We start from the raw sequence: 26,413 nt of genomic DNA, 5'->3' as shown, positions 1-26,413 counted from the left end.
TCCATGTGACTCCGAACATGAGGGAATGCGAGTTTGTGCTATCAGCACTCTCAAATTTTTACAAGAAGCCAGAAGTCACATTTTTAAGTGAAATTTCTTCTAATGTTGGCACCAAGTTAAGTAATTATTTTTCTAAGTATCACATAAGACAAACAAAATACTTCTGCAGGCTGAATCTCAATCTTTTCCTTAGGAATCATTTTGTTTGGTTTTTTTTCTTTTTTACAACACATATCCAAGTTATAATCTAAAAACATAAAGAACATTAAAAGACCACTTCACTTTTCCAAGAGAATTTCCATAGCTATGAAATGAAAGAGGAAAAGTAGAAAGGTTTAAAGTTATTGCCAGTTCCAACCTATGAATCTACTAAAACACAAATTTCATTAAGACACAAGCACAAAGAGGGACTCAACAGCTAAAAAGAAAAACAACACATGATCCCAGGCATTGGTTAATAATCGAAGGTGATAGGGGCACCTGGGTGGCTCAGTCGTTAAGCAGCTGCCTTCAGCTCAGGTCATGATCCCAGGGTCCTGGGATCAAGCCCCGCATCGGGCTCCCTGCTCCGTGGGAAGCCTGCTTCTCCCGCTCCCACTCCCCCTGCTTGTGTTCCCTCTCTCGCTGTGTCTCTCTCTGTCAAATAAATAAATAAAATCTTTAAAAAATAATAATAATCGAAGGTGATAATGCTCAATTCTGAGCACAAACTGTAATAATCTCTACCGGGGCGCGCACACACACACACACACACACACACATATATACACAAAAGGATTGAAGGAAAAAAGAAAGAGGGAAGAACATATGCAAATGTAAGCAACCCAGGTAGTTTGTTTAGAACAAAATCAAAATGTAACAAACCTCAATATTAAGGATTTCAAACTTCTCTCTTATAGACTTGCTTTCTCTCTTTTCGGTTTTCAACTTTTTTATTTTTGCTGGCCCTTTCTGGCTCTTTTTCCTTTTGGTGGATTCCTCTTCAGTAGAAATCTACAGAGGGGGGATAAAAGATCCAAAAGAGGGGCGCCTGGGTGGCTCAGTTGGTTAAGCGACTGCCTTCGGCTCAGGTCATGATCCTGGAGTCCCTGGATCGAGTCCCGCATCGGGCTCCCTGCTCGGCAGGGAGTCTGCTTCTCCCTCTGACCCTCCCCCCTCTCATGTACTCGCTCTCTCTCATTCTCTCTCTCTCAAATAAATAAATAAAATCTTTAAAAAAAAAAAAAAAAAGATCCAAAAGAATGAAGAGAAACAATCCTGGGCTTTCCCTTAAACTGTCAGGTCACCTGTCACCTTGCTTTGTTACTCCTCCAGCACACTCCACTCCCAGAGTTCCTGTAATTCCTGCTCCAATCCCATCTCTCCCACTCTCACCAATGTTCCCTTTGCCCAAGGTGGGAGCCCTCTTCATATTTTCAAAAGCCCCTTCACTCCTGTGTTCTTCCTCCCTTGACTGGGATGGACACTGGGGTCCCCACTATGAGAAGCAATTTAGAACAGTGTGTAAAAATGGAAGGTGGAGGGGCGCCTGGGTGGCTCAGTCGGTTAAGTGTCTGCCTTAGGCTCAGGTCATGATCCCAGGGTCCTGGGATAGAGCCCTGCATCAGGCTCCCTGCTCTGTGGGAAGCCTGCTTCTCCCTCTCCCACTCCCCCTATTTGTGTTCCCTCTGTGTTTCTCTCTGTCAAATAAATAAATAAAATCTTTAAAAAAAAAAAAAAAAGAAGGTGGAGACACGGAGACCCGAGTTAAACTCCCAACTCCACCATAACAAGCTGTGTGGTTTGTTAAAATATGTAACCTCTCTCAGCCTCAGTTCCTCATCATGGAATGACATTCTCTACTCCATTGCAGTTGGAAAGATTACATAAAATACACATAAGGCCATACAATGAAATGTTAGCTCCCTTCCCTCTAGCATTTGGAGCCTACTCTAGGTGAAACTGGTGAATTTCAATGCAAATTCTGACCATTATATATGGCAATGATCCCATTTTAAAAAATCAATCACCAACTGCTTTCTCTCCATTCTTTATTTTTAATTAATTGCAGTACAGTTAACACACTATGTTACATTAATTTCAGGTGTATAGCATAGTGATTTGACAACTCCATACATTATGCTATGCTCACCACAGGTGTAGCTACCACCTGTCACCATACAATACTATTACAATACCACTGACTATATCCCCCATGTTGTACCTTTCATGACTTATTTCATAACTTTTCTCTCCAACCTTAACCAACAAGGCACAAAGTTCCTAAGAATAAGGAACAATAGCTCTGCAAACTCAAGTACTAAATGCCATGCTTCGAAAAATATAGCCTCACGGTGGTATGGACTCTCTAACAAGTTCAACTTACAAAAGCAGACTTCAAAAAGAAACAAATACGGAAAATACCAGATTCTCAAACAAGGTTCATTCTTCACAAGGATACTAGAAAATGTTCTGTGAGTTTTATCAAATAAGCACACCACTTACATCAAATAAGTTGTCTTGTTCAACTGACTGCTGCAAAGCTTTCTCTGATTTGTGGGTCCTTCTCGTACCCCCTCGGGGGAAGCTTTCTTCCATGGTTGCTGTGTTTGAGTCTCCTAAAAACAATGCAAAGAGTATCAGTGAGCTGTAGCCTTGGTGTCAGATTTCCTAAAGGTTGTGATCAGTGGACAAGAGATAGAGCCTTGGGTGCCTGGGTGGCTCAGATGGTTAAGCATCTGCCTTCGGCTCAGGTCATGATCCCAGGGTCCTGGGATCGAGTCCCACATAGGGCTCCCGGCTCAGCGGGGAGCCTGCTTCTCCCTCTGACCCTCTCCCTTCTCATGCTGTTTCTCTCTCGCTTGCTCTCTAAAAAATAAATAAAATCTTAAAAAAAAAAAAAAAAGCTAATTATCCCGTTTAAAAAAAAAAAAGAGATAGAACCTTCTAGCACCAATGTCTAGACAACATTCAGGACTAAGAAACAGATGGTTTGATGCTAGGCCCCAGATAACCCATAATTCATCTTTCCAAAGATCTCTGCTTCAAAACCACAAGTCCATACATTTTCCTCCAGGAAAAGAAGTTTTAGATCCAATTTAATAAATATGACAGAGTACACTTAAGTCAGAGATACACAAATGAATATATAAGTCCCTATCTTCAAAGAACATGCACGATTTTGGAGTGCTTGGGTGGTTCAGTTGGTTAAGCATCTGATTCTTGCTCCTGGCTCAGGTCTTGACCTCAACGTTATGAGTTCAAGCCCCATGTTGGGTTACTTAAAAAAATTTTTTTAATTAAAAAAAATAAGAACATGCACAATTTTAAGAAAATAAAACAATTACGCAAATAATTTAAAATACAAATTGGGGCGCCTAGCTGGCTAAGTCAAAAGAGCATGCAGCTCTTGATCTCATGGTCATTAAGTTCGAGCCCTGTGTTGGGTGCAGAGTTACCAAAAAAAAAAAAAAAAACCTAAAATAAAAATCAAACTATAAACAAAAAAATAGGAAGGGATGAGGTTTCAGTAAAGAAGGCAAGCTTCCTAAAGAAGGTGTCTTTGAACTGTTAAAAGATGAAAAAGATTTTGACAGGTGGAAAAGGAAAAGCAGAAGGAATGTGAGAAAAGGCATAGAAACAGTCAAAGCAAAATATTTCAATAATCACCAGCAATTTCTCAAAATATTGTTCAAGAAGTTGCTGTTTCCTTTCTTTGAAAAACTGTTTAGACACACAGGGAGAATAAAGCATAATAATCAGAGTTAAATTGTGGAAGACAGGGGACCTTTTTTGTGAAAGATTTTGACCTAGATATGAGTAGCACAATGTTTACTTTGACAAGTCAGAGCCTTAAGTAGGGAAAGAAATAGAATAGCAATCAAGAAAAATATACTGCAGGCCATTAATTGGACAGGTAGAGAGACAGAACTGAAGGAAAGTAAACAGAGTAGAAGTCAATTGCAGTACAGCAGAGAAACTATGCAAATGAGAACTAGATCCATGAAGGGAAGATAGTAGAGACTGGTTCTGAGAGACACCTGGAATAAGCATCTAGAAAGGGCTGTGACTGTAGAAGAGGTGAAGACCAGTGGAAGCCTTGGATTTGGAATCAGGAATAGGTGGGTGCATGCTTCGCAGAAATAGGAAAGAGCCGAGGAGTCTAGTTTGCAGGAAATTTGATCCTTAATGTCACTTCAGACAAGGGGAAACTGAAGCTTCAAAGAGGCGATCCAGAGGCAAAGAGGGGACATAAGCAACTTCTCAGGGTCCGAACCTGATGTTACAGGGGCCAGCTTCTGAGCTGGTCTGGGGTGCCCGAACCACTCACCAGCACTGCAGGTGCATGGCAGGGACCCAGAGGACCTAGCCCTGGGACAGACCTGGAAGCCATGAGGTTTCCTCCCTTCTCGCCCTTGTCCTCACTCACCAGCCCCGCGACGCCAGCACCTTTCTACTTCAGAGCCCGTACCACTGGAGTCACACATGCGGAGACCAGTACACCCGGAGTCCAACGATGCTATTCCGGAAGCGTGCGCGGGCCCAACACCCTATTTCCGTTACCATGCTGGGTCCTGCGGGTTGGGGGGAGGAGAGTTAGAAACAGGAAGCGGAAGGGCGGGACTTCGAGCCGTAGCCAATCGACGCTGAAGGCTGAATCGTTCTGGCCCGTTGAAAGCGTGCGGGGGAGGCGGCTTCTTCCGGCCGACTGCGGGGTAGCTGCGTACGTTGAAGGACACAACCGGTGGAATTGGTGCCTTCTGCAAGGTGGGTGTGTGGACGGGAACCCGGGCTCAGGCCTCGCGCCTCCGCTTTACAGGGCTGGCATAAAAATCCGACCGCTCCTGGTTCAGGAACACCGCTAGGTCTTCGCTTTGGGGTGCGGGGACAGTGGAGAATGGAAAAGGAATTAGAGATAACGAGAGCCAGGGCTCGAGGGTTTGGACTGGGCTGGGAAGCCTCGGGGTGAGGCGGATAGGAGGTCCCAGAGGCTCCCATAGTTCCCGAAGGCTCTTAGATCGTATTTTACAATAGAGAAAAAAGGGGCCCTCAGCGAAGGGAGTCCCCCAAGGTCACCCAGCGACGTAATATTGAATGAAACTCGGGCTTCTGGCCCAATTAACCTTTTTTCCTCTTTATGCCCATAGCAGTTTATTTCCACTGTGCTGTCTTTAGGGAGCTGGCCAGCAAGGCCTTCTTTAGCTGCGCTGCAGCCTTTGTCAAAGCGAGAGTGTGTGTGGCCCAGCCCCTGCGGTTCGCCAGGCCAGCAGTAAGCAGGTTAGATTTCAGTCTGTGTCCGATCAGCGGAAAGGCCTTTCCTAAGAGATAGCCAGAACAGAGAGCTGTATACTCCTTGAAGTGCAAGACGCTGCTTCTGTTACCTGAGTAGCTCTCGACTTTGCCTCCTTTTATCTCGTGATCTCACCATTCCAGGTAGATGTCCAGTCAGACAGGAAAATAGCAGTTTCAAGAAAATGAGAAAGTAGCGAGGACATTTGGTCACTTTGGGCCTTTTTTCACAGGTGAAGAAAGACGTGGAAGGTTTCATTAATGTTTAATAGCGGTGGGCCGGTTAATTAGAAACAAGAGCAAGACCCCATGCTTAGACTTCTCCACGGGCTACCATTTAACAGTGCAATTTTTAGTCTTAGGTAATTTTTTCCTTAGGTCTTTCTAAACTTTGTACGATTCGAAAGGGAATAAGGTTTCAGTTTGAGTTATTCCACAGAGGGTGCTCTAGCACAAGGGTTCCTGATCTTTGTCTAAAAGTAATGTGCAGTTTGCTGAAGGGTGCAGACCCCAAGGCTTGTAGGTTTTTGTCCCATTGTTTATTTCACCAGCAACATTTTACTCCCCACTCCTGCCTCCATCTCACCTTCACAAGAGTCTTCAAGACCCAGACTAAATTTCAGTTCCTATACCGTGCCCTTCCCTGCAGTCAGAATTAGTCCTCTGTGGAATATCACAGTCTTCCTCCCATACTGTGTAGAGAGAAGTTTAAAGCACTTTAGTATTGTTTCATTTGGACACCACATCCTCCTAAAAATTTTTGTTACCCATAAGGTAGTGGGGTTATCAGTTAATAATTTGATTAAGTTAAGCTCCTGTTTTAACATGTAGGGTTTCTCCTAGAAACCCACTTAATACTGTAAGAATCCAAAAGTGTATCATGAAGATGAATGGGGGGGAAACTAGTAAAATGAAATGTTAATATAAAAGCTACATTATAAAGATTTATTTTAATGCAAATTTTCCTACTTGAGCTGGAAAGGCCAAGGCCCCTGAGGAGGCCCAAGGAAGTCTGGATTTCCTTCATTGTTCCAGCTGTTCAGAATTAAGGTCATTTGTCCAAATTTTCATTGCCAATTCTGTGCACGTGAACGCCTCTGAAGGCCTTTGAATGGTAAATAGGGGAGTGCCAATTTCCATAGCAACGACTTCCTCACAGATCTCTCCCTCTTCCATTTCATCAAGAGCCAGCTGAGTCACTGCCACTGCCTACCAATCTCGACCGGACCTCGACCGGCTCGTCTATGTTGCCAATCGACTCGGCGTGGCGTCGGTCGTGGTAGATAGGCGGTCATACATACGAATTTTCAAGTGTTGTTCTGGTGACTTTTGAATGTGCCTTTGTTATTTTTTATTATAACAAATATATGCCTGTGTAAAATATAGGTACTTATAACTCCAAAATTTTGCTGCATATTTTTCCAGAGTTGTTTTTTTTTCTATATAATTACTAACAAATATTTGGTTTTCTATTACTGCAGTGTCTTTCAAACTTTAGCTTACATCAGAAATGCCCAATAAAACATTATCCAGGCCCCAGAGTTTTTGATTGAATAGGCCTGAGGTCAGGCCTGAGATTTTGCATTTCCAACAAGTTTCCAGTGATGCTATTGCTGCTGGTCTAGGAACCAGACTTTGAGAACCACTTATGTGCTCTGTAATATAATGTCCAGAAATAGAATTTTTTTTTTTATAACTTTTTTTTTTTTTTTTATTCATGAAAGTCAGAGAGAGAGAGAGAGAGGCAGAGGCAGAGGGAGAGAAGCAGGCTCCCCGCCCAGCAGGGAGCCCGATGCGGGACTCGATCCCAGGACCCCGGGATCATGACCTGAGTCGAAGGCAGACGCTTAACCATCTGAGCCACCCAGGCGCCCTAGAATTTTTTTTTTTTACTGTTTAACATTACACAGGGACACCATGTCAGTGCATAAGGATCTATGCACATTGTATTTCCTCAAATGGAAACCATCATTTTATCAGTCTTCTGTATGTAGATGGACTTTCAGTTTTTCCAGTTTATTTCATAAACAGCATTTCAGTCACTGTTCTTGAACCATATAACGTTTCCCTTTGTGGTATCTCTTATAAGGGTAAATTCCTGGAGAACAAGTGAACCAGCTACATAAAAGGGTATACTAATTTTATAATTTGAAGGTATTCCAGAATTGCACTTGAGGAAAAGTTGTACCAGTTTATACTCACGCAACAGCGGAGATGCTTATTTTCCCACATTCTTACTGTTTTTCCCAGTCTGATGGTTAAATATCAGCCTCATTTTACATTTCTTTGATCACTTTTATGTTTTCCCTTCTAGTTTTTGTCCTTTGTATTTTCCCTTACCTAAGGTAATTAAAATTTTGGTCCATGTTTTCTTCCAGGATTCTTTGGTTTTACCATTTATATTTAAATCTTTTATCTATTTTGCTGTGAGGAGTAGGGATTCCAGCTTTCACCAGTAGCTAGTATGGATGGATGCTGGGGGTGGGGGTTAGGTGCTGAGCGCACTGCAGCCTAGACGGTGGGTATCCTGCTCTTTATAACTAGTTGACAGGCTTTGATAATGACATTTTGGTAGGATCTCCATTTTTAAGAACTTGAACCAGCATGCTCTTATTAATTCTTTAAACTGTGTAAATAATCTTCCAGTTCTTATTCTCTGATGTGCATCCCTTTTGTTAAAATAATGCTAATTTTTAAAAAATGGTAGTATCAATTCCATTTAGTAAATGATACCTTCTCTTCCTTCCCATGGAGGTCCTTAATTATTTCGTAAGAAAAATTGTGAAAGGGGTTGCAAGTTGAGCTGTTTAGTTGGTGGTTACCCTTTTTAGAAACTTTGAAATGTATCATCACAAGCTCCAACTTTCAACTACTCTTAAAACTGATTGAGTCCATGCACAGTGTAACATGCTAGAACAAAAATATCAAGCAATGTTGGGTTAAGGGGTGGGGGGTGCTTAGAGACTACTGTGTTCTCTTCCTTGCTAAGTGATTTGATATGTATTTTGGAATGTTATACAATAGCAACCAAGGTAAAGTCTTTTCTGAGTTTCTCTTATCAGCAAGGCTTTTTCCACCATCTTTGCTACTTCTGTGCTGGGCAAGACATAAAAAAAACTCATAATACCTATGTGCAATGATTTTTCAGGTTTTTAAACTTAAAAAAAAAAAAAAGTGCCTGGCTGGCTCAGTTGGTGGAGCATGTGACTCTTGATCTCCGGGTTGTGCGTTCAAGCCCCATGTTGGGTGTAGAGATTACTTAAAAAGATAAAATATTTGAAACAAAAACAAAACTTAATTTTCTTTTAAATTGCATCCAAACCAATTTATTGTTGCTTTCTTTCTTTTTTTTTAAAAGATTGAAATCATGGCAGGTCCAGAAACTGATGCTCAATTCCATTTCACTGGTATCAAAAAATATTTCAACTCTTATACTCTCACAGGTAGAATGAATGTAAGTATTAATGATACCTTTGAGCAGTTATATTTTAGAATAATATAAGTGGCAAAAGCTCTTGTTTACTTTCTCCTTTCTTTTTCAGTGTGTACTGGCCACATACGGAGGCATTGCTTTGATGATCTTATACTTCAAGTTAAGGTCTAAAAAAACACCAGCTGTGAAAGCAACATAAATGGTAAGGAATTGACATTTAAGTTTATAACAGCCATTTTGTTGTTAGGGCTTTTTCTCTCACCATAGAAGTAAATTGTTGTCATTGTGCAAAGTTACATACAAGAGGAAAATATTGTTCATATCCTGTTACCCTGACAATTTTTAACATTTTGGTTTGGCTCTTTTTTTTTATATATTTTTTGTTTGGTTTCCAGTGGCTATGAGTCATGTCTGTAATATTGTCTTATAACAAATATTTTTTCTATTATTTGAATGTATGAGTATTTATGGATATATGATTTATATCTGTTCCCTGTTAGGATTTTTTAAATATAAATAACATTGCATTGAACACTTTTGAGCATGATGTGTTGTATGATTGTTTTAGGCTTAGGTGCTTTCCCCAAAGGTTATGGGGCACCCAGCTTTGTAAGAGGGTGTCTCTCTTGCCCTAGCCAATGTTGAATAGTCAGTTTCTGACCTTTACTCATTTGATGAGTGAAAATGTCTTTTTAATGAAGTTATACATTTTTTCCATTTGTTTTCCATTTGTATTTTTCTTAACATTCCCTGTTTTTCTCATTTAACAATTGAGTCTTTCTCTTTGTGAAGACCTTATTTCTCTTACATAAGCCCTTTATGTAATAATTATTAACCAACCTTTTAAATACATTGCAAGTATATCTTATTTTTTGCTAGTCTCAAATTTTTATATAAGCAATTTTATATTTTCCTTAAATTCCCATAGATTTCATTTTCTTCTTATGGGGCACCACAACCTCCATTTGCCCATGCTTGAGTGAATAAATATTTGTTTTGGTAGTAGATGATGTGCAGAAAACCCAAAACCCAGATCTTTATTTACTATAGCTCTCCACAGAAAATTTTTCCTCTGCTCTTAAAAGCTTTTCCAATCTCAAAACTATTGACTTAAGACTACATACCCCAAAATGCAGTGGTCCATGACTTATTCCTGGCAAACAGGTAGTTTTTGCCCAGTTTTCCGGATGAGGTACCTCCCAACTTTTGGGGAGAGTGGTAGTATCCCCATTATAAAAATGGAGAAATTTTATCTGAGATGTTTACTACTGTTTAAAATGTTACTTTGTACACTAGACTTTTCCAGTAGCATACATTCAGGATCATGCTGAATTGTTGGCAGCTCTTTTGTTAAAGGTGAAGCGTTAGGTTAAACTGTATTAAGCTGAGAGATGCCTTCATTTTGGGGTGGTTACTGACTCTGAGAATCTGATGAATTTGCATTCAATTTGAGGGGGTTCATGGATAGTCCTATACTAGTAATTACTGAATACCTTAAAAGTAGAGTTGAACACAATTGTGTCTAAACTATTTTTGCTTTGTTTATAGAATTTTAACCTGTACCTCATCTGTTAAGTTCCCATGCCTGGAGAAGCTAATGTCAACTCATCATGTGATACTCAATTTGTACAATAAATTATGAACCTGGAAAAGCTGGTTGTCTTTATTTACAAGATATCAAAAATATAAAAACTGTACAAAATGCAACGAAGGCAAAAAACTGGCAGTGACTTGGTCTAAATCTTTTAGTTTCCCAAAGCAAGGCTCAGTACTGGAGGTAAGCAACTGAAATGTCTGTCTGACTTCAAGTGTACTAGGTTGTATGTAGCTATTTTAGCTGAAGTAGAACATGGAAGCTAAATTTTCTTCACCTGGCTTATAGAGTGTTGGGTGCACTCAGAATCCAACAGATATAAATTCAGATGTCAGTAGATGGTTGTACTTCATCTAGTTCTTAGAAAGAAATTATAGTTCACCCTACCAGTAACATTCCACTAGTCATGGGCCAAGCAAAAATGTTAGTGGATCATTTAACATAGTACTTGAGTGCCATACAGTAACCACATTTTTACAGCAGAAACACATGCTCATAGAATTCTTCAGCTAAAATTCAAGATGGTATTATATTACTTGATTTGAATCTTGAAGCAGGATGGATTATTGAAGTCAACTGATTTTTTTTCCTAAACATAATAAATTAAAATAGCATTTGAACAGAAAATGCATAGTTTCCACACATCCAGAGCACCATAAATGTCCCTCCACGAACATAATACCTCTTATTCAACTAACGGAAATTAGTTAAATGTGGTTGCTATAGAAACGTGGAACTGTCCTGTTCAGATTTTCCAAGCAGCATCCTTCCAGATCCATATAGACAAAACATTCTTTGTAGCTTAAATATTAATCACTGAGGTATTTGCTTTTAGTCTCCCTTTTTCAAACAGTAGCTTCCAAAAGGTCTTTAATACCGATTTATTGCGGACTATAAGCTCCTGCAGCTAGAACCAAGTTTCTTCGCGTAAAATGGAGGTGTACAACTGGCGTTGATTTGGTCATATATGTTCCCAACAATAACTCCTGTGAATTCTCAGGTAAATTTATATGCCCAGTGGCTGTAGTAAAATCATCAGTCTCTAAATCTTCAAATGCTTTGACAGCATCCCACAACCGGACTGTATTATCCATTGAACCTAAGGGGAAGTCAAAGGAAACCATTTTAGTAGCATCTACCATATTTAGATTCTGACCTCTTGTCAGATCTATTTTATATATTAACTGTTTCTGGTGAAAAAATCAAGCAGTTTAACCTGAGAAGTCAACACACATGTCAGGGGATACTCTGGAATCATGGCTAAGAGAAGCAAAACCTAACACAGTCAACACTAAATGTTTCATTTTAACGTACCATTTACCCTTTATCACAAAGCCATTTCTAGTCATTTACCTGATGCCAAAATTTCACCATCTCTACTAAACCTAAGTGAACAGACTGTATCAGTGTGGCCTTTTAATTCTCCAACCATCAAACCATGTCCAATATCCCAAAGGAGTACTCTGCCATCCGTTGCTCCTGTAGCCAGGAATCTCCCATTGGGAGAAAATGTCAAGGAATGAATTGGTCCCTAGAAAAGAAGTCCATGGAAAGAATCAAAAGTGGATTAAAAATATCTAATAAAGAGAAAGCTAGAATTTTAAAGCTTAGTGGAATGAATCGTTTCTTTTAATATGTGTTACTGGTTAATTTTTAAAATATTTTTATCTCAAAAGCAACCTTGTGTGCCGTAATAATGAAGGTATAAAATACCTTGTGTCCAGTGAATATTCTTACACAGTTCCCATTCAGGACATCCCAAAGCCGCACAGTTCTGTCTGCAGAGCCCGTAGCAACATAATTAGAATTTGGATGGAATCTGGTACAATTCACATCAGCAAGATGGCCAGCAAATATCCTTAAAGGCTGATAGTGGTCTGTAGCCCAGAGCCTTTTTAAAAAGGCATTGAAAACAAAACAAAACAAAAGGTAATAGTTAACCGCCAAAATTCTAAAATAAATACAGAAACACCCATGTGAAATGTTAGCTCCAAATAGGTCCCCCCTTCACTGGCTACCTGAGGGGAAAAAAATGGAATGATTGAGACAAAGTAACATTCTTAAGGAAAACTAAGTTGATCTAGTACAAGTTTTTTTAATTCTCTAGTTCTCTGTATGTACCTGCCTTTCCTACCCCAATTCCTAGTCTAACCCATAGAAAAGTATTTTTCGCTAGTTTTGGCCACCACAAAATTGGTTTCGAACCTGAGTTACCTCATCCTGAACTTTTAAGGAGATCACAGGAAAACACCAGCAGTGCTTATAGTGGTAGTGAAAATCTAGCTGGTGGGAGGGGCTGGGAGCATGTTAAATAGCTTGAGGGGGAAAAAAGGAGGACTCTTGATATGGACATAATTGCAGACATAGTAATACTCCCCAAACTCATTTACAAATAAGGAGCTATAAATGCTGACATTCTCAAAAAGATCCCAAATAATAGAAGTGAAATGAGTTTGGCTGGAGCTTGTAATTCCCCAAAAAGAAACCATTCTGCCAGTCCTAAGATCACAATGTTCTTACCGAGCTACTCGATCGTGGCCCCCTGACACAAAATAATATCCATATGGAGAAAACTGTGTATCCCATACTGGGTAGTTGTGTCCTTTATATCCCACCAAGCAAGTAAATGTTTGAAGACTCCACAATCTAACAGTTCCATCCTCTGAAGAGGAAAGCAAGTAGTTCCTGAGAGAAGAGAATGTAATATATTTGATCCCCAGAATAACTTAGTTACCTATCCAGTTTCTCTGTACATTTGAGTATGATAAATATAGCTAACTTGACATGCTACATCTTTTACATTATACATGGAATTCACAGTAGATAACAAAAGTTGAAAGTACTAACCAAACTAATGTTAGCTCTAACACTCTACATCTACTGAGCACCTACTAAATGAGGTTAGTTGTTTGTTTTTTTTTTTAAGATTTTATCTATTAGAGCACGCACAAGCAGGGGGAGAGGCAGGCAGAGGGAGAGGGAGAAGCAGGCTCCCACTGAGCAAGAAGCCAGATGCAGGCTCCATCCCAGGACCTTGGGATCATGATCTGAGCTGAAGGCAGACACTCAACCAACTGAGCCACCCAAGCACCTCAAGGTTAGATATTTTTAAAAGTATATTGGAAAAATCACACTTCTTATAAAAAATTATACCAAAGGGTACCAACAAAAAGTTGTCAAAAAGGTCAATTGAGAAAAACTAAGAAATGTGATATATCACTTAAAACTCAACAATTTTTTTACTTTAAAATGGAAATGGCTCTTTTCGTCTCTGACTTGCATAAGCATTTTTTTTTTTTTTTAAGATTTTTTATTTATTTGACAGAGACGCAGCGAAAGAGGGAACACAAGCAGGGGGAGCGGGAGAGGGAGAAGCAGGCCTCCCGTGGAGCAGGGAGCCCGACCGGGGCTCGATTCCAGGACCCCGGGATCATGACCCGAGCCAAAGGCAAATGCCCAACAACTGAGCCACCCAGGCGCCCCTTGCATAAGCATTTAAAAGGAAATGTCTTTGGGGCGCCTGGGTGGCTCAGTCGTAAAGCGTCTGCCTTCAGCTCAGGTCATGGTCCCAGGGTCCTGGGATCGAGCCCTGCATCGGGCTCTCTGCTCCGCGGGAGGCCTGCTTCTCCCCCTCCCACTCCCCGCTGCTTGTGTTCCCTCTCTCGCTGTGTCTCTGTCAAATAAATAAAATCTTTAAAAAAAAAAAAAAAGGAAATGTCTTTTTGACTAAAAACAATACTATAGACATGTAGGTAATATTTTACCTTTTTCAGGGATAAACACAAAAGCTGAACCACTCAAACTATTACGGTTTTCATTGAAATTAGAGGTTTCCCTCAAGTAAAAATGCATCATCTGGCTAAACCTTATTAAAGTTTCACTCTCAAGATTTCATAAAGATGAAAATGTTGATGGACTGAAAGCTATTATCCACATAAGATACAAATGGTTATTATGAATATAAAATTCCCTCCCAATTTCTACAGAATGTCAGAGATCACGAAAAATAAGCAAATACCTATTTGTGGGTTTCAAATTCCCTTTTCAGTATCCTCTTAATTCTTTTGATTACACAAAATCTTCAGTTGACAGCTAACATGCCTTTAATATCAGGAATCTGTCTGAATTTGGAGATGATGGAATACAGCAGTAGCCCCAAGCCCAAGGCAGGAACCCAAAGAAGCAATTTGGCCCCTATCAGGGTTATACAAAAACTAAAGCTAATTTTTAAAACCAACAAATCCTGAAACTGTGCATCTTGATTCTATAAATTTGGGTATATATTAAGTTGCTATCTTATACACCAGTACCCCAAGATGAATTAGCAAATGGCAAAATTCTAAAAGATAATGCATAAGAGGCATCCATGAGATTTTTCTAACAGAATTTTTCCCAATATGTTTCCAGTAATTAACTTATATATAATCTCAATATAATGCAGCAGTATTTAATTTTTCATTGAATGTTACCTATCCGGACTGAAGCTGGCTCCATAGACAGGCCCGCTGTGACCATACAAAATCTTCAACTCACTTGCAGTTTTCTCATCCATTATTCTTTCTAAGACATCATCTGATTCTTTGTCTATGAGGCTAAGATCTAAAATGGTCCAAAAATATTGATTTTTTTAAATACATTCATTTTAAAAAAAAAGTACATTCATTAGAATGTTTCAAGGCAATTACATCATGGTTCAGAAGAAGAACTACCATTTGAACAGTCCTACATACCAATCTACGGCCATACCACCCTGAACGCGCCTGATCTCGTCTGAACAGTCCTACGTACCACCCACCGTGCCAATGCCTCTAACCATCCCAGTGTACAGAAGAGGAAACTGAGGTTCCGAATAATTAACAATTTGCCAGAGTGCACATAGCTGCTCAGTGTCGGAACTATGATTAAAACTCAAAGCAACTCACTATATCATGTTTTACCAAATGAAAACTATGGAAATATTAAAAATTTTTTGAAAATATATTATCTTGTTTAAATAATACATTTAGCAAGAAACTTTCTTTAAAGTGAAATCCTAAAATTAGTTCTTTTTAAGCCATTTTTAGAGCTAAAACAGAATGTACTCTCCCACTATTTACTTTAAAGGCATTTTTAAAAATTCACAGGCAAACAGTCATAAAATTAGATTTTTAACCTTACGGAGTTTTCTAACCCAATCCCCTCATTTTACAGATGAGAAAACTGAGGCCCAGAAAAGTTAAACCAGTCTAGCGCCCCAGTCTCCTGACTGCCACTCCAGTGTACTTCTCGCTTGGGAATGTTAGCATTTTGAGTTAAAGTAAAATCAAGTGAAATTCTGCTGAGATCACAATGTCTTATGTATACTCCATGGAATTCAGATCAGTGTAAACTAGGGCGAGTTCACATCTTCACAGGTCATCTCAGTTACCTGCTGCTTGTTTAACACTACGAAGCTTTTTGGGTGTCACAGACCACACTCTAACAGTTGAATCTGCAAAACCTCCAGCAATCAAACTAGAATCATCAGTGACATCCACTGCAGTGAGGCCCTGCCAATAAAAAAATAAGAACTTTGTACTACACAATATGGTCTTGGGGGGAAAATTACATCTTAGAAACTATATAATGATAACTCTTTTTCTCATAGAAAAGATTTCATTCTCTTATGAAACCCACTGTTTGAAAGTATTTACTTTTTTTTTAAGGATTTTATTTATTTGAGAGAGAGAGAATGAGAGAGAGAGCACATGGGGGGGGGAGGGTCAGAGGGAGAAGCAGACTCCCCACTGAGCAGGGAGGCCAATGCAGGACTCGATCCTGGGACTCCAGGATCATGACCTGAGCTGAAGGCAGTTGCTTAACCAACTGAGCCACCCAGGTGCCCCGAAAGTATTTACTTTGAGAACATGTCACCATTCACCCCTTTTGCCCTCCAAATTTAAAGCACACGATATGAAGAAAATGTTAATCATTTTTGTACTTTAGTAAATATATCCTCAGCAGCTTATTACAATCTATAAAGACATATAGAATCCTTAATAAAAAGTATTAAGTTCATATAAGTACTTAAGCCAAGTTCAATAGAGATAAACTACAGTTTCCTCCTCCTCAAAGGCTAGCGGAATTCCGATCAGTAAAACAAGGGACACACATAAGCAACATTCTGGCACCTGCAAGTTGCTAAAGGTCTTTTCAACACTGCCTTCTATCTATTCCAAATTCCAATTATCCTTTCCTAACTTCTGTCTTTAAGCTATATTTACATCAAGAGTTTAAAAAAGAAAACTCCGTCTTAGTTAACACATCTAAGTTTCTTTTAGTGGTAAGTCACCATTTTACATGACTCCCCAGGCAGAAATTGCACAATTATCTTACCAACCTGGTAAGCATTGAGGAATGTATAGAAACAAATGGAGGGTAAACAGTCTGGCCCAAGGCGTACTCGTTTGGTGGTTTCTTTCATATTCATTATCTTATCCAACTTATCTGAATCTTTCAACTCTGGAAGAGGGATTCTGTGAAAGAAAAACAGACTGAAAATCACTCTATTAAGAAACTGAATTCTCTATAATAACAGTTCATCCTAAACCTCCACACATGTTCCTGAAGTTTTTCCCTCACCTGTTTTGAGGTGGAGCATTGGGATCTTGTTTTTTGCTTTTGGATCCAATGCTATCTTTTTTAGGCTTCTTCTTTTTAGGTTTTCCTTCTTCATTTTCTCCTTCTTCATCTTCATCATCCAAAGGCACCTCAATTTCTGGCTCTTTTAATAAACCAAAAAATACCTACAAGTCAAAAGAGCCAACAATTTCAAAATTAATATTTCATTCATCAATACAGCCTTTTCATATCTTGATAGGATGACTCACAATTACAATATAGTAATTTATATCCTGAAGCAGATTCTGTACTTGTCTACCCAATAGCCAATCTCCCCTTCTTCCTTACTAACAGAACCCTGATTTTGTTGGAGCAGCAATATGCTCAGTTAAATCATTTCTATTCCCAGACTCCCTTGCAGCTGGGAATAGCCATATAATGTCATTCTGGCCAACAGATGTACACACAAATATACTGGGTAGGGTTTTAGGAAAAAAATACTGTTTTCCTGATAAGAAAGAGATTTAGCGGGGATATGCCTTTTGTCCTCCCCCTTCTGCCTTCCTGGAATGCAGGTGCAATGCTGGAGCTACAACAGCCATTTGGGAGCACAAAGAAGAAAGCCACATTCTAAAGATGATGGAGGAGAAACTAGAAGGAGCTAGGCCCCTTGATGGCATTGTGGAGCCCTTATGCCAGAGCAAGAGGGCTTTCCTTTGCAATTCATTATACATGTATGCAAAATCCCTTATTTGTTTCAGTCACTGTAGTCAGGGTTCTGTTAAATGCAACCATTCCCAAATTCTCACTAATTTACACATCATCCTTAGAACATGAAACTTAGTATACAGGGTACGGTTATTCCCAAACTAGCTATAAGAAAAATGTGTAAATTATGTAGATGGAAATGCTACAGTTTTTCATAATCTGCATTATATAGTTCTTAGGTTTATTCCCATACCTTTGATTTGTTTGCCTCTCGTTTAGCCTCTCCTGCCAAACTTCCCACCATCGCATCTATCTGTTGCTTACTACGCGGCATCCCATCAAAGATGTCAATGTAGAGGTGCTCCTGAACTATGTTCCATATCTGATTGTTCTGTTTCTCCTGAAGATGCCTCTTCAAGAGTTGGTACGAGTCACGGGAAATACGCAGAACAAATTTACTTGTTCGAAAATCCAACATGGTCTCATTCCCTTTCATGTGTTCCTTTTTGGTAAGACTAGATAATACTCGTAGGTCATCCTGGTAATAACATTCCTGATCTCCATGGAACCTGTTTCAGTGATTTTAAAAAGTCATTTTTCAATGTAATCATTAAGGGATCTGCTCTCCCCCATATATTTATAAACATCCCAGAATATTTTCAACGTAGCAGTCTGAATAATCCTGGACTAAGCTACAGGATCAGAAGTAACTCGTTTCAAAATGATTACAATTCAGTTTCTGAATTCATCCTGAAATTTAAAAATTTAATTCTCTAATGAAATGTATCATTAACATTTTAAGAGAATTTGAAATAAATACCATAAGTGAATGAAAGATGTCTACCACTGGTAGACATTTGAATTAGAATTTCTGCTTTACTAAATTTTATGTTCTCTCAAAACCCACTTTTAAAAACTTTTTATTATAGAAAGTTTCAAACATATACAAAAGTAGAAACTAGTATAATTAACTCAATGAACCTATCACCCAGCCTCTTAACAATAATCAATACATGGCATTCTCATAAAACCCACCATTTTCAATGACTTCTTATATTCTTAATACCAGACATATTTATTAAACATCAGTAAAATAATATGACTAAAGGACAAACAAATGTTGATACCAAAGAATGAACACTTCCATTTACTCACCATTACCAAAGGTAATTAAGTAAAGCTTTCAGCCTTGGTGAAAATTAGTAAATTTAAATGTACTTTTGTTTCTATAAATCTTAATTTTCCTAATAAAGTAAAATTAAAGATCATATATTTGGCACTAAGAGCAGCAAACAATGCAAAAACATTTAGGGAACAATGACTAAACATAAGATACTAGGCTCTAGCTCTGATACACAGCCAATAGATGCCTAAACTGTTACCCCTGTTACCCTTTTATGACTCATCAAGACAAGATTTGTTTCTGTCCAAGATTTCAGTGAAATTAGAAATCTCAGCCTCCTGGTGTTCACATCAGTCACTGCCCATAACCTCATCTGAGCATGGTGTCTGGGCAAGGGCTGAGATTGTCCATAACAAGGAGACAGAGTCCCCCAGGATATTCTAGCTTCCTATGTGAAGAAATGGCTATCCCATGAGACTGGGAGAGAAAGAGGTTTTTTGATGACAATACTATAAGAAAAATTAGGTTAGAGTAGAAGTTCTGTCATCATCAGCCTTTGTTAATTTTTTCAAAAATGCTATGCTTTATAAACCTTCTATTAGGTATCATACAATAATGAATGGATATAATGGCATAGAAGCTAAGTGTCCCGAGTTCTATTATTCCTGTATTACCACTACTTGTGTTATTTGACAAATGCCAGCTTTTGGGTCTATTGCTTGTACTAAAATGCTCTCATTCAAACTGTTAAGTACCACCTCCTTTTTAACCTCTCCTTTCTTTGGCTTCTATAACTCAATACCCTCCTGGTTTTCTTCCTACTTCTCTGACCTCTCCTTACATACCTCTTCTACGTGGCCATCCCTTCTACTCATTTTCTATCTCTTCTATTCCAAATGTTGGCGTTCCTCAAGGCCCAGGTCTAGGCCTCTCATTGACTTATTTCATAACCCCCACCCCCACCCCAGACAATCTCATCCATATCCATCAATATTACACACAACTCCAATTTATGGCTCCAGTCCCTACATCTCCTCAGAGCTCCAGAGCCTTATATATCATTCATCTATCAACTTGGTATCTCTTAAATGAGTCAAAGGCATATTCAAATCCGAAGCCAAGATTATTCCACAACCTGACAAACCAGGTCCTCTTCCAGGGTTTTCTATCTTAGTGAAGGGCACTCCTCCATCCCGATGGGGGAGCCAGAAACCTAGGGGTTATCAATAATACCTTCATTTCCCTGACTTCCATATCCAATCCATCACCAACTGCCTCACCAATATGTCTACTTACCTTCACAAACACTACTGTACCCTAGTCTAGTGTTTCTCAACAGAACATTTTGGGGCAGAACAATTCTTTGCTAAGTAGCACTACCCGCACATATTAGAACATTTGGCATCCCTAAGCCACCTGCTCTTCCCCACCCTAGCCATTATGACAACCAAAACACCTCCACGCAGTTTCAAATAGCCAACGGGAAGCAGGAATAATATTACCCCCAGTTGAGAACCACAATAACCTCCCAAACTGGTCACTCTAAAGTCACTCTGTTCCCCCTCACCACCATCTATTTTCCCAACTGCATAAAGGTCCTTTCAAAATGCAAATCGGGGCGCCTGGCTGGCTCAGGTGGTAGAGCGTGCAACTCTTGATCTCGGGGTTGTGAGTTCCACCCCAGGCTGAGTGAAGAGATTACTTTAAAAAAATTTTTTTGGGGGCGCCTGGGTGGCTCAGTTGGTTAAGCGACTGCCTTCAGCTCAGGTCATGATCCTGGAGTCCCGGGATCGAGTCCCGCATCGGGCTCCCTGCTCAGCGGGGGGTCTGCTTCTCCGTCTGACCCTCTTCCCTCTTGTGCTCTCTGTCTCTCATTCTCTCTCTCAAATAAATAAATAAAATCTTTAAAAAAAAAATTTTTTAATGCAAATCTAATAATGACATGGTCCTTCAATGGCTTCTATAGCAGAGACACCTCACTGTCCCCAAACATCCATTTTTTCTTTCTTCCTTCACAACAGAATATCTGAATATTAGCTGAGCACATGAACACCTAGGCAAAGGCCACACTTTCTACCTCCCTTGTAGGTAATTGTAGCCGTTGCCTAACGACATAAAAAAAGGAAGAGTTGTGTGCAACTTCGAGGAAGGATGTATGCCCTCCCAGCTGACTATAACACTGATGTGACTGCACAGAGCCAAAGAGCCATCTTGTGCCACAGGAGGAAGCTGCATGACAAGGATGGAAGAGCATCAAGATGGAGAGAGCCTAGGTCCCTGGTAATCAAAGACTCTATACCAGTCCTGGACTGCCTAACCTTTATGAGAGAGAAATAAACTTTTATTGTATTTAAGCCTCTATTTTTTGGGTTTTCAGTCACTCTCAGTCTAATCTAATCCTAACACAGCTTCCTACTGCTCTTAGGATAAAAACAAAAAATAAACTTTTATTTTATTTATGCCATTATTATTGGAGTTTTCAGGGAATCTCAGCCAAATCTAATACTACCCAATACAACCCACTACTGCTCTCAGGATAAACAAAGACCCTCAACATGACCCAAGAACCTGCCTGTTCCAGCCCAGCTTTGACCCTGTACTCTGCTCCAGCCACACTGGCCTTCTTTCATCTCTGTACCTACCATGACCCCTCCCACCAGAGGTGTCACACATGCTTTTCCCTCTTCTCTTCATCTGGTTAGCTCCTACCCAATCTTCTGATCTTACCTCAAGTATCACTTCCTCTGGGAGCCTTCCCTGACTTCTCCAACTAGATCAAACTCCCTCTTTTTAGGTTCTCCTAGCACCAGGTACCTCTCCTTCATGAAATACTTTTTCAGTTACAATCTTACATTTGTGTGGTTACAGATGTGTATATACATTATATATATGTGCTATATATATAATATATATAAAATTCACATACTTCTCAAAAAATGATTTTGCTTCATTCTCATGTTGATTGTAGACTAGTTCCAAGTACATGTGTACAAACAGAGGATAAAACAGTTGGGATAACTCTGCCCGATGGCAGTCCAAGGAACATTCAATGAAGTGTTTCAGTCCACTATAGTATTCTTCATACATTGTGGGGTCCCCTTGTTGGTTGTAGGCTGACAGCACAGCACTGACATCCGGCTGGTCTTCTACAGCTACACTTCCAACTGTTTAAAAAATGAAGAACAACCTTCAAAAAATGACTGATACATACCAAGTGACTAAGGCTGCTTTGCTAAGGTCCAGAGGTAAACTGCTTCTCAGATGTTTGTCCCTCTCCTCTCAAAGTCTCTTCCCCAACACAATCATACACTCTTTCAATGGGATTTTCACTTTGTTTCAGTCACCTATCCCAAACTCCTTCAGCTTGTTCATATCTTAAAATAAAATTTTCAAATCAGTAACAAAAAGGTTCAATATTTTTCCTGCAGCTACCTCAAAGGCAAAATTCATAAAACATGGTATGTGCAAATCAAACAACTATATTAATCTTCTCTCAAGGCTCAATGTAAATGGCACCCACCACCACCAAGCCAAGTCCTGAAGTAAGATTCCCAGCTCTCTGAGCTACCTAAGTATTTTGTAACTTTCCTATAACACATCCTATCCTATAGGATATGTGTACATCTATCACTCCTTATAAAATGCAAGCATTTTAAGGGTGGGAAGGCGGAGCCTTGTTTCCAAAAGATAACTCAATTTATATGCTTAAAATAATTTCTATAAACATCATTCCAAGGCAGAAAACATGAGTATTTATTTGTAATATTGCAATACCAAACAATGATAACCTGTCAATCTAATCAGTTTGTTGGAAAATTTTAAGTTGCAATTATAATACTGCTGTGCTCTTCACTGCACAAATGTTTTAAGTTCTTTTGGTTACTCTGATGGCCTCTTTTCCTTCTTACTGGTTTCTGAGTTATGATAGGTCAAGTTTCTGAAGAGATGAGAGATTACAGAAAAATAACCAACATAATTCATCCATCTTATAGTTCATTCACAAAGTTCAGCATTCAGAAAAGATTCCTCTCAGTCATATTTTTGCACATTTCTATTTGTGGGATACAATGCTACATATTCATACTTCACTTCTGGCAATGCTGCAAAGATTAGGTCTCATAAATACAGATTAATTTGGCTAGAGGCTCTGCACTAGACAACTTAATTCAATAAACGTTTATTATCAGCTCAGGATCACCTTTGAGACCTCATATTGTGTATGAATTTTACTGCATGGACTTTGCAATTACAGTTGCTAGGAAAAGGCTGGGGAAGGAGGTCTCAGGTGTTAAGTGTTAGGTGCTGGGCATAAATTTATCAGTACCAGGCATTTTATATATATTATATCTGAGCCTCACAATAACCCATTTAATAGAGGGGGGAACACTTATTCTCAGGAAGAATTAGCATCACACAAGTAAAAGCAACAGAGACAGATTCTGAACCCAGGTCTGTCCAAAGCCTATTCCTAAATGAATGATTCTCAACCTCTGCCATACGTCAATACCACTTGGAAGCATATATTCAAAAATGGAGATTCCTAGACTCCACCTCTACATGATCTGATTCACTAAGTCTGAAGTGACAGACTGTATAAATATTGTTAGTGCTAATGCAGACCTGCCAAGGCTCAAGAACCCAAAAAAGAAGAAAGGGACCAAAAGCCTGAAGCTCCCCGCCTCTCGGCGCCCACCCTCCCCAGACATCCCTCTGCTCAACAGCTCTCCTCAGCCTCTCACTGGAACTGACAGCTTGGAAGAGGGTTTGACTGCGCAGCCGGCGCACTAGAGAAAGGGGCGGGCATGTGGCCCTAGAGGCGGGCCCAGGAAATTCAAAACAAGCCCGCAGAGGTGCAGGCCTGCCAGCCTCTGCCTTCCCGGCTTGCTCCTCTTAGTGCCCTGCCTTCCCGGGACTCCGCGGCTCACCTTTCCCCGGAGCCGCAGGACCTGTCGCTAAGCCCGAGACGGCGGCGGCCCCCGAAGCGCCGGTGCCCGGAGGGTCAGGGGCCGCGGGGCCGGGGGCCGAGGCTGTGACCCGGCTGAGAAGCGCGCTAGCCGCCTCTGTACCGGCGCCGTCCGCCTCTCCCGGGGCTCCGGTGCCCGCCACTGCCTCCTCCAGCAGCCGGGCCTCACGGCGCAGCGCCTCTTCGGCCTCGCGGAGGTTGCTCTGCCGCAGGAACTGCAGCACGGCCAGCAGAGTCTGTCGGTCGTGGGGAACGCCTGCCTCCGGAGCAGCGGCGGGCACCGGGGCCGCCCCCGCCGGAGCAACGGCGGAGACAGCCGCCGAGGGCTTGGGGGTCCCACCATCCCCGCCGGCCGACGACGACGCCGTCGCAACGTTCCCGCCGCCGCCGTTGGGGCCGTTGTTGGTAGTGCCGCCGCCACCCTCGCCAGCGCCGTCCCCCGCCTGCGGAGGTAGCAGCGTCGGCGGTCCCTCTGGCTCTAACTTGACCGCCACCTCCGTCTGCTCCTCCGCCAGCGCCGCCATCTTGCGGCTGAGCCACCTCGCGCCGTCAAGCGTGATTGCGTTTTCGCCACATGGAGGGCGGGGAGGAGAGTTTTACGACACCTTGGGAAGGCCATATACGGCAGTAGGAGGGGCGAGAAAGAAGGAGAAAAAGAATAGGAGGAAGAGCAAGTTTCAAAAAGTGAGTGACAGAAAGGCAGGAAGTGGGAGGTGGCGATCGCCTGTAACATTTGACTGTAATAATTGCCGTTCACTGCAGACCCGCTATTTTTAGGCACTGTGAGAGACATTTTACATTTTATGATCTCCTTTAATTCACCAATCTTATAAGGCATTATTATCCTCTCTTTACAGGTGGCTCAACCGAAACCGAAAGAGGTTAAACAACTTGCCAAAGTCACGCAAGAAGAAAGTGAAAGTATCAAAATTCGAATCCAGGTCTCTAACTCAAAAAGCATATCCCATAGCCTGAAGGTGGCTTCTGAGATACTGGTAATGTTTTATATTATCATCTGGGTGGTGGTGACTTTTTATTTTTTTGCAGTTTTTACCTTCGTAAAAATTAAGCTACACGCATAAGTTTTGTGAGCTCTACAGTATGTATGTTATAATTCAATAAAAAGTTTTTAAGTACCTAAGTTTTGTCATTGTGAAATGTGTACATTCTGTATTCGTGCTATGTTATCCTTTATTACAAATAAACTGCGTTTTAATTGTATATTTTTATAAATAGTATGTGCCATTTTGGAATATGCTTCATAGATTATAAAACCTTGCTGATATTTTATTTCATTTGAATCTCAAAATTCTGGGCATGGGTGCAGACAAGAAAAGTGAGCCTGGGGAGTTGGGAAGATCTAGCACAGTTATTCCTGTTGCTGGTTTTTAAGTCCTACTAGTTTCTTTCAACCCTGTTGAGTAGCTGAATGACCTGGATCAAATTACTTAACTCAAGTTGCCCAATTTCTTTTTTTTTTTTTTTTTTTTTTTTAAGATTTTATTTATTTATTTGAGAGAGAGAGCATGAGAGGGGGAGGGTCAGAGGGAGAAGCAGACTCCCTGCCGAGCAGGGAGCCCGATGCGGGACTCGATCCAGGGACTCCAGGATCATGACCTGAGCCGAAGGCAGTCGCTTAACCGACTGAGCCACCCAGGCGCCCTCAAGTTGCCCAATTTCTAAAATAGGGATAATAATAGTACCTACCTCACAGAGTTGTGTAAGGATTAAATGAGATAATGTATGTATGATACCTAACACATAATAAATAGCTGTTGGTTATTTTTCCTTCACCATAAAAGCTGTTCTGTAAATGTAGAGTCCAGTTATGATGTTCAAGGTGATCTCAACACGGGAATATGAAGCTAATCTAACTAGATATCTAAAGTAAGATTATGGGGGCGCCTGGGTGGCTCAGTGGTTAAGCATCTGCCTTTGGCTCAGGTCATGATCCCAGGGTCCTGGGATCGAGCCCCGCATTGGGCTCCCTGCTCCGTGGGAGGCCTGCTTCTCCCTCTCCCACTCCCCCCTGCTTGTGTTCCCTGTCTCTCCGTGTCTCTGTCAAATAAATAAATAAAAATCTTTAAAAAATTTTTTTAAATAAATAAAGTAAGATTATGAAACCTGGTAGGAGTAGGGGGTAGTGGAAGATGACTAAGAATTGGTTAGCATTTTTTTTTAGATTTTATTTTATTTTTTTAAGTAATCTCTATACCTAATGTGGGGGCTCAAACTCACAACCCCAAGATCAAGAGTTGCATGCTCCATCAATTAAGCCAGCCAGGCGCCTTTTTTTGTTTGTTTGTTTGTTTTAAGAAGATTTGCTTAGCATTTACCCAGCACTGATCAATAGAGAGAGAACCTGAATCTCATGTGCACACTCATGAGGTGGGGAGAATTTGTCCTTTTCCTTAGGATCATTGAACTAATTTTTCTGATTCAATATTTACTAAATAACTTGATAATTGGTAAATAATTGAGCACTTAGATGAGAGAAGCCATGAATAACAAGCTCAGGCATGTTTATTATCCCCTGGAAGGTGGTTTTACGCCTTTACAAATAGTATATTAACATCTGATGCATATATATTAGTCTCGAGAATCAGATCCTAAGAACTAGATCTACCTCTACAGCTGAAGCCCACATACTGGGACTTACAAAAGTACAGCCACCTCCTTTCCCTCTGTAGGGTCCACCTTTCACCTACCTTTGTTTCTTAAGTTCCAAAAAGTCTGCGTTGGTAC

At 40.4% G+C, this 26,413-nt stretch overlaps 3 protein-coding genes across 4 annotated transcripts in view; 1 reads left to right on the top strand and 2 right to left on the bottom strand.

Moving 5' to 3' along the window:
* PDCD11 (programmed cell death 11) overlaps nt 1-4,559 on the bottom strand; it is a 45,590-nt gene extending 41,031 nt beyond the window's left edge. The window contains exons 1-3 of the mRNA XM_044916595.1: nt 4,409-4,559; nt 2,485-2,597; nt 865-993 (exon numbers count right to left, since the gene is read on the bottom strand). Coding sequence (XP_044772530.1) covers nt 865-993; nt 2,485-2,597; nt 4,409-4,466 — 300 coding nt within the window. The 5' untranslated portion in view covers nt 4,467-4,559. The remainder of the gene's footprint in view (nt 1-864; nt 994-2,484; nt 2,598-4,408) is intronic.
* A 101-nt stretch (nt 4,560-4,660) lies between these two features.
* On the top strand, nt 4,661-10,345 carry ATP5MK (ATP synthase membrane subunit k). Its single transcript, XM_021699603.1, has 4 exons — nt 4,661-4,746; nt 8,627-8,722; nt 8,811-8,903; nt 10,250-10,345. The coding sequence occupies exons 2-3, from the start codon at nt 8,636-8,638 to the stop codon at nt 8,898-8,900; spliced, it is 177 nt and encodes a 58-aa protein (XP_021555278.1). The 5' UTR covers nt 4,661-4,746; nt 8,627-8,635; the 3' UTR covers nt 8,901-8,903; nt 10,250-10,345.
* Nucleotides 10,346-10,368: 23 nt separating this feature from the next.
* On the bottom strand, nt 10,369-24,211 carry TAF5 (TATA-box binding protein associated factor 5). 2 transcript variants are annotated; one of them, XM_021699602.2, is made up of 11 exons: nt 23,631-24,211; nt 21,632-21,869; nt 17,836-18,151; nt 16,896-17,059; nt 16,654-16,789; nt 15,703-15,823; nt 14,765-14,894; nt 12,816-12,980; nt 12,009-12,186; nt 11,649-11,826; nt 10,369-11,394 (listed from the first exon to the last, which is right to left on the bottom strand). In XM_021699602.2, the coding sequence occupies exons 1-11, from the start codon at nt 24,190-24,192 to the stop codon at nt 11,177-11,179; spliced, it is 2,406 nt and encodes an 801-aa protein (XP_021555277.1). In that variant the 5' UTR covers nt 24,193-24,211; the 3' UTR covers nt 10,369-11,176. The 2 variants fall into 2 exon arrangements, with proteins under 2 accessions (XP_021555277.1, XP_044772529.1); XM_044916594.1 differs by lacking the exon at nt 12,816-12,980.
* Between the last annotated feature and the right edge of the window lie 2,202 nt (nt 24,212-26,413).

Source organism: Neomonachus schauinslandi, chromosome 6 (assembly GCF_002201575.2).
Source record: "Neomonachus schauinslandi chromosome 6, ASM220157v2, whole genome shotgun sequence".
Lineage (NCBI taxonomy): Eukaryota > Metazoa > Chordata > Mammalia > Carnivora > Phocidae > Neomonachus > Neomonachus schauinslandi.
The sequence above is the reverse complement of the archived record's forward strand: the minus strand, read 5'-3'. Positions and strand labels throughout refer to the sequence as shown.